Raw genomic sequence first — 9,666 nt, forward strand, 5'->3', positions numbered from 1 at the left:
CCCCCCCCCTTTCCTTCTGTCTGTCTGTCTGTCTTTCTGTCTCTTTCTCTCTGCTGTGTCCTTATAAAGCCTGAAGAGTTTGCTGAATTAACTGCCAGATAAAAAAAGGAAAGTATTGACTCACAAACACAGCACAGGAAAATTGGAGGGCTGAAGTGTTCTTCTCTATACTGCTTACCTTGTTTTCCTCCCAGAGGTTGTGCCTCTGTGGCAAGGATGGCTGAAAGGCATGAGAAGCATTTCCTAAACTACCTTAGCTCCTGGCTCGGTGCATTGAATTGAAACAATGCTGATGTTGCCACATTTTGATATGTCAGACTAAATTCTGGTGGTTTCTTCATACATAGATAAGCCTTGCTTGCTTCAGTAGCATCTCAGAAGGAGGGCATTGAGGTGGTTAACCTGTCAGGGTTAGTCCACCTGGGATTCTCTGCTGCTGCCTTCGATGTTGGTCAATTTTCCAGATTTCTTTCTCTGTGGAGCCCAGATACCTGGTTTCTAAAGATTTCTAAATCATTAAAAATATTAAGTAGTTGGGGAAAATGCTGCTAACTAAAGTCAAAGCTCTTCATCCTTTAAGAATAGAGTACAAAGACCTTTTATGTCCCACTGAAAGGGAGAATTAAAAAAAAGTGGGGGGGCAACAAGTAGCAAATTGATGTGATGGCTCTTGTGCCGTGGTTCACAATATTTCATGGTTCCATTGCAGCAGGTACTGAGCAAACCTATAGGAAAATACAGTTCCTTCTCTGTACTTCTTTGCTTTACAGTACTTGGCATAAATGCGGTCTGATCCATGGCAGAGAATCCTAAAAATGTTTGGAATATGAATTGCAGTAACAACAAAGCAGTGAGACTACCATGTTGCAGAGCATGAAACACAATGCAAGTTATACATTAATTTTCAGTGAGGTCTCTGCTGTTCTTAGAGCACTTTTGTCCTACAGCATTGAAATGTCCTACTGCATTGACAGGACCAGAAGCAATGGGCACAAACCAAAACACGGGAGGTTCCCTCTGAACATCAGGAAACACTTTTTTACTGTGAGGGTGACTAAGCACTGGCACAGGTTGCCCAGGGAGGTTGTGGAGTCTCCAATCCCTGGAGATATTCAAAAGCCATCTGGACATGGTCTTGGGCAACCAGCTCTAGGTGGCCCTGCTTGAGCAGGGGGGTTGGACCAGGTGACCTCCAGAGGTCCCGTCCAACCAGAACCAGCCTGTGAAACCCAGTGACAGCATTATCAAAGTACCTTTTTTTTCTTTCTTGTTTACTTGTAACAGGTATCACCTACTGTCAAAGCAATGAGCAGGGCCTGCAGTGTGATGAAGATGGCCAGTATAGACCTTTCCAGCAAGACCCTGACACCAAGAAATCCTTCTGTGTCGATAGCTTTGGAGCAGCACTGGACTGGACTGAAACAGACGATCTCCTTACAGACTACCAGTGCCTAGGTAAGTGTCAGAAGAATATTTTGGATATGTTTTGACCCCACATAAGTGAAACCTCCTGATGAAAAAGCTCATCACTCCACAGCTTATGGGGATTCACTTTCCCATAGTTGTGGCCTCTGCCTTAAGCCACATTCCTCCTTAATTTTGCATTTCTTGACTACATTGGAGAAGTCATTTCCTGTAAGGGAAGGGGGAGAAGCAGGTTTCTCGCACTCTCAGATGTCTGACAGCTTTTGATGTATGGTGATCTCCTGCTCTCTGCTTAGAAATCCAAAAGAATAATGAGAGGGCTAATGGGAAAAAAGCAGAATGATGAATTTCTTTGTAAAATTATCACTCATCAGTGAGTTCATGTGAAATAGACTGTGTTTGGCAATGACCTCACAGCCGCAGCCTAACGTCACTCTCTGGGCTCCTGCTGTATGGTATCTGACTTGGTGAACATATCCTTGCAAGCTGGGGGAACTTACTCCTGCTTGAACACAGTTGTGAAATGTCAGTTCCCAAGGATGAGTAATTTGAAAAAAAAGTCTTTCATCAAACAGTCCCCAAACTGCCTGCAGTAAGGTCTAATTATGCTTCTCAGCCCCAAAGCTTTTGCCTTGCCCAAAAATAGTTCTCCAGAAGTTTTTATTACTCAACATATGATTGGTATCGAATTTAATGGAATATTCAGTTCCATTAAACTGATGTCATGGTGTGCTCTGAATTAGAAAATGTCTTATGACAAGTGTGATCTGTGGAAGGAGTGTGAAATGAAAGCCCTCAGTTGTGAAGGGGTTGCAAAACTGTCTTCAGTTAAAATAGCTATTTTTTTCTCTGAGCATACTCGGAGACGGGTTGTAGTTATGAACACGAGGTGTTAGCCTCTGTTGCTCTCAGTCACGGGGTAATTGGGATGTTTCTCTGGGCGTGCAAGCTCTGAGGACTCACAGCAGCTTAATTCTCCTGTTACTTATTTACTTTGAGCCCTCCTGCATAAGCATTTCTGACTGTCTAAGACAGAGTAGTTATAGATATCTGTGCACATTTTTGTGGATCATGATAGAAGATTTCACTACAAATAAATAGTTACAAGTGTTGACAATTTAAGGTTTAAAAAAACAACAACAAGGAACACCCAAGAAGCCTGGTTGTTTTTTTTTTAAATAATTTACAGGTTAATTTAATTTCTTTTTTTTCTTTTATAGATCATGCTGTGTTTCCAGAAAGCATTGTATAAAGTGAAACTGATTATGTCTATTTTTATTTTTTTCCTGCCCCTCTACTTCCCTTAACTGAATTCAGCATGCAACAAGACAGCAGGGTCTGAAGACTGATCTTGCTTTGACAGGAGGCTGGCAATTGGGCGGGGTCAATAAACCAACTGTTCTTTGTTTTTTGAGGCTGCAGTCAGAGGAAGAATTTCCTTTTATGAGTGTACAGTAACAAGCTGTAACAACCCCTGCTCATTCTTATTGTTCTCCCTCTTGTTATATTTTAAGCCACATTTAACATTTATTGCAATAACAGGGTTGGGATCTAGAGCTTTACACTCTAGTAACATGAGATGAAGGAGAATTTCTGCTATGGACTAAGCCTGTGAAATGGTTGAGTAGTTATATTACTGTTGAGAAGGGGGCAATGTGAACTAACAAGTTCTTGAAAATGTGAGCCAGTAGAATATTTTTCGTTGTACTTTTTTTTTTTTTGACAAAGTCGCTTTATGAACAAATTTTTTTTACCTTTCTTTATATTAAAAAACAAAATTCAAGAATTAAAAAAAGGCAGGTTTTCTATTAATTTTGCAATGTTTTCAGTTTAGTGTTTTGTTACACTATCTATCTCTTTTCTACTTTTCTCCCACATTATTGCAGAGAAAATTGAGGGGTGGGATGATGCCAGAATTAGGAAAAAAGAATCAGAAGAGAAGAAAAGCATTTAAAAATGTCATTTTTTAATTTTGAATTTTGCATTAGAAATGAGGGCAGCAAACAATTGCAAACAACATAAAAACACCGCTTCTTTTCAGTTTTATGAAAATACGTGAATTCTGTTTTTAACCAGGCATCACTGCAAGTTGCAGATGTAGAAGGAATTCAGTTTAGTGCAGAATTAAGCTAATGCTTATATTTTGGTGTCCTGTATTTCTAGGAAGGAAAAAACTTCCACCTCTGTTTACACCATCATTCATCCCTCTCCCCAGCCAAGCCAGAGTGCAAGGATTTTTTTTGTGTTAAGTGTTTGGCTAGCCCTCATGTTTTTTCTGAGCAGAAATGATGGTTTTATCAAAAACACCTGCTGACTCAGCCCTGACAACAGTGGACATTTGCTTCTGATTTAGTCCTGACTGTTTTGCTGTAAGAGTACAAATGATTGTTTTAAGAACTTATCCCTGACTTTTATTTTGTGGTTTATCCAGACGTTTCAGGGACAGAGGCCCGGGATCCTCCTGTTGGAACTCTGTGCCCGTGTGTGCAAGGGAGAGAAGGGCTGAGCCTCCGGCTTTTCCACATGCGGACATTTCCCATGGGCTGAGATCAGACCAGAGCTCCTGCTTCTTAGCTCTTTTAGGTCTAGGCCAGGCATTGGCTGCAATGAGCCAGAGTTTTGCATTCATTTGGGGCATTTAGAGGACAAGTCTGGTCAACGCAGGGGTGATGCTAAGTCACCATGTTCTTCCCTTCTCCTTAATATACTTAATATCACTGAAAGATATTAGTATATCAGCTGGTGGACACACTGTACCAAAAAACCTTTGTAATACCGATAGTAGCAACCTGAGCAGGGTAGTGGTGGTGCCACTGTGTGTCCCTTCACTAGACTTCACAGAAGACACAATCTTCTTCAGGGCACAGCCAGGGCCAAACCTTCTGGAGCTTAAATTGGATTCCTCGTCTCATTTAGTGACCTTTGGGTTTTGCATCTCTAGACCTTACGAGCTTTTCTCCGTTTGTGAACAGTGCTGCTTGTCACACTTCCTTACACTCAGGTGCAGTGGGTCCAATTCAGAGAGAGTAGATAAAAGGGTTTGGTAGGTAAAGTGACAGTCTGGAGTTAAAAGTTGAATGAAGGAGGCAAAAAGGAGTATGCAGGACATACCTTGGATAGATCCCTGAGCCTGAAGTCAGTGGAGATCAGTGGTGGTGTGCTTCTATGCACAAGTAATAGGTCTCCTAGATTTCCTTTTTAGCCAAGTTCTGTTGGAGCTGGCTTTTGTTTCAGTGGCTGTTTTGCAGAAAGTTTGTTCCCCCCTTGACTCCATAGTTGGTTCCGTGCCATGAACAAGTAATGGGAGATCGCTGGTCTGCTGCTGGAAGAGAAGTCTCACTTGAATATAAACTCCCAGACCACTCCTGGCTAACTGTTTTTAAAAGGTCTTGTGACACTTTTTTTTTTTTTTCAGAATAGAAATTATATCCTCAGTCCAGCTGTCTCCTGCATTATCTGTGGAGTTATGGTACATCATTTAATGAGCAAACCTTTTTCCATACAGAATTTGTGAATTTTTATTTCTACCTGAAGTCTCTTTGTATCTCTGCAGCATGGGAACTGATAATAGTATCTGGTTGGTTTGGTTTTTTTTTAGTGCTCAGAAAATTTGAGAGAGTTCCTGCCTCCAGACTGATTTATGGGTCAGAAGAAGCTCAAATTCTTCAGTCTCAGTCATTTGGGGAAGACCTGCAAAGTCCAGCTTTTCAGTGCATTTCAGGTGAGGAAAACTCTCAGAAAATCTGTAGAGACAACACTAATCATCATGGAAAATAATAATCTTTTCATATGATGAGCTTATGGTTAAGTTCCTAGGTGAACTGTATGTTTTGCAGTTCAGCACCAACTCGCTGCAAGATATTTACAACTTTTGTTGACATTGGTTCAGGGAAGAGACTGGTCTTTCTTTCAGAAATAAGTCTTCTGACATTATGTACCATGTTAGACAAGTCATCTGACTTTAATGCCAGTTGGTATAGTTTGCAATATGGATGAGAGCTGAGATTCAGACCAGGAAACATTCATCAGACTTTTCAGATGTGCAGACAAAGGAAGGATTAGGTGTTCAGGACATGTGAAAACCAAGCTTTCACCTCTCCCAGATTACCTGATTGACACATAAAAGAGCAATAATTATCCTTGCTTACATCAGAAGGATATTATAAGGAGTGCAGAGATATTCCTCTGCTGAGCCTTACAGCGTATATGCTATTTTACAGCTGACTACATCATGTTTGGTGGTTTATATTGATTCAAAGTAATCTAAAATCAAGGCGAATCACTGCACTGCTTTCAGGGTGCTTTGAATCAATGCCTTATCTTGTGTCTCCTAATGCTTAGACTTGTGAAGAGAGGCAGAGGGGTTACATTCAAAATAAAAACACCCTGGCAGCAATAACACAAGTGGCCTGTTTGTAGGTTAGACAAAGTTGGACAAAGTCAGTGACTTTGTGTCACATACCCTGGTCTAGCTGGAACAGTCATCTCATGCTAAGAGATGAATCCGTGAAGCCTTATATGTGTTACTAGAATGATTTTCCTGCACCAGATCATCCCCTAGCTGTACACTGCAACGTTTCTTGCACCTTCCTCTGAAACTGGAGACCTTCAAAAGCAAGGCACTGAGCTGAGAGGACCACGGGAATGAACTTAGGGAGGAAGAGATGCCCCTTTGACAAGCTATCTGATTCAGTGCACATAGCCTGTATTTTCACATCCATTGTCAAACGGCAACACTACTACAAAATATTACTGTTGAGGTGCTCACTGAAGAGTAAGAGTTAACCCTTCCCTCTCTGCTTCCCAACAAAGTCAGACAACTTAGCTCACATTTCTGTTGATGTTTTGTTATAAGCTGGTTGATTTTATACTAAAGACATTTGGAAACATTGAACCACTTTGCCAGCACATCACATCTGCCTGATACAGTAACTCCATGGCAAACAGGTTGTGACAAATACTGGAGTGATAGGAAGGAGGGAAACGTCAAATTCTTCAATCGTGCCAGCTGCCTCTGCAGCAATCACCTGGCCAGTGTAAGTGAGCAAGCAGCCACCCCCCTCCAGATTTAGGAGTGGCTGAAGATCCTTCTGCCCTTGCACGCTCACCACTAACTTGCTCCCATAGTTCTGCTCCTAGAAGAAGAGATGAAATTTTGCCTCAGAAAAAAGTATCCAGCAGACATTAAATATTTGGGTGGGTGGTTAGACCTATCTCAGCTGCTTGTATCATCAGGTGATGAATGTCCAAACAACTTTTTGCATTAATTTAAGTTAATTTAAAAACCTAACCGTCTACTGGAATAGTTGAATAGTAAAGTTCATCTGGCTAATGAAATTCATGGGTTTGCAGTCTGATAAAGGTATGAAAAACTAGGTAAATGGCAGTAAACCAGTGAACGGTGTAATTTGTAGCAGAAATTTTGCACATGAAATGCTAGGAAACCTGAGGTTTCTTGTCTGTTTTTCAGGCTGTGAGAGGGAAGAAGCGTGTGGTTTTGCCACCGTAACTCCTGCTGGTGCTGAAGTTCTGTGTGAATTATACAGCGCTGCTGAAGTCAACTTCAACTGCACCACCTCTGGATCGGTAAAAATGATCATATTTAAAAATATGTGTTTATCAAAATACTGTAGGTTCAATGTAAGTAGAAGGCATCACAGAAGAAAGGCAGGCTGTTACCTGATCCTTTGGACATTGCTCTTCACTATGGCAGTAATAAATTCCTGCAGGTTGGTAAAGAAGCTACACTCAAATCTTCCCAAAACTGACTTCTGAATGCCTCAGTGTTTGGTTGAAACATCGCACAGGACTTCAGCACTTTTGTTCTAAAAACATGCTGACCTCCTGCAGTCTGGAAATCAGGTTAACTTGAAAACGGGGGTTCATCTGGATAGTCCAAACTAGAAGTTTCCAGGTCAGTAATGAAGTCACCTGAAACAGTCATCATTTCTCAGTCCCTCCCTCTGGTCCAGGGTTTGAATAGAGTGCTCTTTAGCACTGTAACAGCTTCCTATTCACTACTTTTAAACACAGCAAAGTGGCACTGAAGAGTAGAGATCTGTTTGATAGAATAAAAAATGTCCACGCTGGGCCACATGGAGCGGCGGTGGTTATAAACCGTGTGCGCTAATTCCTCCCCCTGACTTTCTGAATAAGGAAAATGGGGTTTAGGAGAGGAAAACAATTCGGTTGTATTTATTGTGCATGCCTGTTTTCTGTCTCAGGTGCAAGGTGTTTTGGGGAACCCCACTGCCACTAGCATCGGTCGTCTCAGCTGCCTGCTTCATGTCAGGAATCCAGAGGGAGATGCAGTGATGGTCTATTTGAAGAGAGGTACCAGACGCAAATCACTCATCTAATGTTAGACTGCTGTGCCCAAACTTTTAGTTCTATAGAGGATCATGACTAAATGTGGGAGAGCATCTCTGTTCAAGAAGGCATAATACATTTCAGACCTTAACATTTAGTGATAGCCCAGAAACCTCAGCAAATCTTCCCTTCATGTCTTGTTCCCTAGAAATTAGGAATACAGCTTTTGTAAGCCATTGTGATGGCAGATAGTCCCACAAAAGCTCAAAATTTGTCCAATGTATTATTCTCTATTCTATTCTATTCTATTCTGTTGTATGACCATTTCTCTTTATTAAAGTTTGTTATTTGACTATGTAAGGTGTTATTAATGAACAGCTTGTACATAATTTAACATTTTATGTTAATTTTGACTGTAAATTGTCCTAGTGATATACCAGCTGAGAAATACCCTGCTCTCCAGTGAATCCCAAAGTGATTCAACTGATCTAATAAATGTACAAGACACATTTTTTTGGCCTAAGTGTGATTGACACCGCTGCATGTCCCAACCAATATGTGTCCAACTTTAAGCCTCATGCCAAATTTGAAACAAGACAACCAAATGCAGAAGGCTGCAGGGTTTGAGTCAAAACTCTCTGCTGTCACTGGTTTCTTTTTACTTCTATCCAAACCTCTGAGTCACCATTTATCAATAATAATAAAAATAAAGAGCTAAGTCTCACCTAAAAAAAGACCCCTGAGCTTGTTTGTAATCAATGTAATCTTGTTGATACCAGATCTACTCTAGATTTCTGTTGATATTGCTAATTAGATCCAGGATTATGAGAATCGTCCTCTTACGTATGTGCCTAGTCAGCAGAAGCCTTAATTACAGATGCAATTATGCTGGCCAAATTGCGCATTTTACTTTTTTAACAAGATATAAGTTTGTTTCATTTATACCTGGGAGTTATTGATGTAGTGCTTGAAAGCGGAATATTACCAACCTTACAGCGTACATTGATTTAGGAGCCCTTTGCTGGTACAGTAGACTGTTTTTCCTACCCTGGCAGTACATTCTGACCAACTACCCAGGTATAAGTGCACCAAACCATTTCATGATCTTATCTTGCATCTGAAACTCAAAGTCCAGAAAAGGCCTTTTAAGGCTGAGTTTTTATCATAAAACTTTCAACCAGTTCCAGTCTGCAGGCATTCTGAAAGCATCCCGTCTCCTCCTGAGCTCTTTTGAACATTTCTTTCCTGTTCTGTATTCCCAGGACAAGAATTTAACTCATCTGGACTCAAGACCTTTGAAAGGACCAGTTTTCAAAATGTGCTTTCTGGCGTATATCACTCTGTGGTGCTCTCAGCAGCTAACACATCTCTGACTGACGCTCAGCTCTTCTGTCGGCAGACTTGCAGCAGGGACTCTTGCTGTGATGGCTTCATCTTGAGTCAGATTGTGCTTGATGGAGGTATTGTCTAATTGCAAAATAAAAAATTCTGCAGTAGAAAACCAATGCTAGCTGGGTAGAACTCTTTTTTGGACACAGTGTACCTGCCTCTACGTCATACCGGAGTGTCAGCAGCTTGCCTCTACATCGCTGACGTTTTTCAGTGTAGGCAGAATTTGAGTAATGCCCAAGACTTGGCCTAGAGCAGTAGAGGTAAAGACCCAAGGTGGCAACCGGCTTTTGGAGAGAAATGGACATTCTGAAAGGATAATTCTTTTGACCTGCTTTAGACATCTGCATCTGATGGGATAAACCATTCTGAAACAGCCTCTCTCCTTATGTAATGCAGCTCAGTTGCCAGAAGTTGGTGCCTTTCAGCTGATGGGGGAATTAAGATGGTGCCTCCAGAGTGCTTGTAGTGCAAATGTAAATCAACTCCCTTTTTGGAACAGGAAAAGAGGGTGCCAAACAGGGCATTATGTTATGTTATTGC

General features: G+C 41.2%; 1 protein-coding gene across 1 annotated transcript in view; it reads left to right on the forward strand.

Moving 5' to 3' along the window:
* The window catches only part of TG (thyroglobulin), a 166,384-nt gene that overhangs the window by 48,349 nt on the left and 108,369 nt on the right, over positions 1-9,666 (forward strand). The window contains exons 22-26 of the mRNA XM_009323383.1: positions 1,285-1,455; positions 5,024-5,146; positions 6,896-7,011; positions 7,650-7,758; positions 8,997-9,194. Of these exons, the coding sequence (XP_009321658.1) occupies positions 1,285-1,455; positions 5,024-5,146; positions 6,896-7,011; positions 7,650-7,758; positions 8,997-9,194 (717 nt within the window). The remainder of the gene's footprint in view (positions 1-1,284; positions 1,456-5,023; positions 5,147-6,895; positions 7,012-7,649; positions 7,759-8,996; positions 9,195-9,666) is intronic.

The sequence above is a fragment of the Pygoscelis adeliae genome, unplaced genomic scaffold, assembly GCF_000699105.1.
Source record: "Pygoscelis adeliae isolate BGI_AS28 unplaced genomic scaffold, ASM69910v1 Scaffold103, whole genome shotgun sequence".
NCBI classification, from domain to species: Eukaryota; Metazoa; Chordata; class Aves; order Sphenisciformes; family Spheniscidae; genus Pygoscelis; species Pygoscelis adeliae.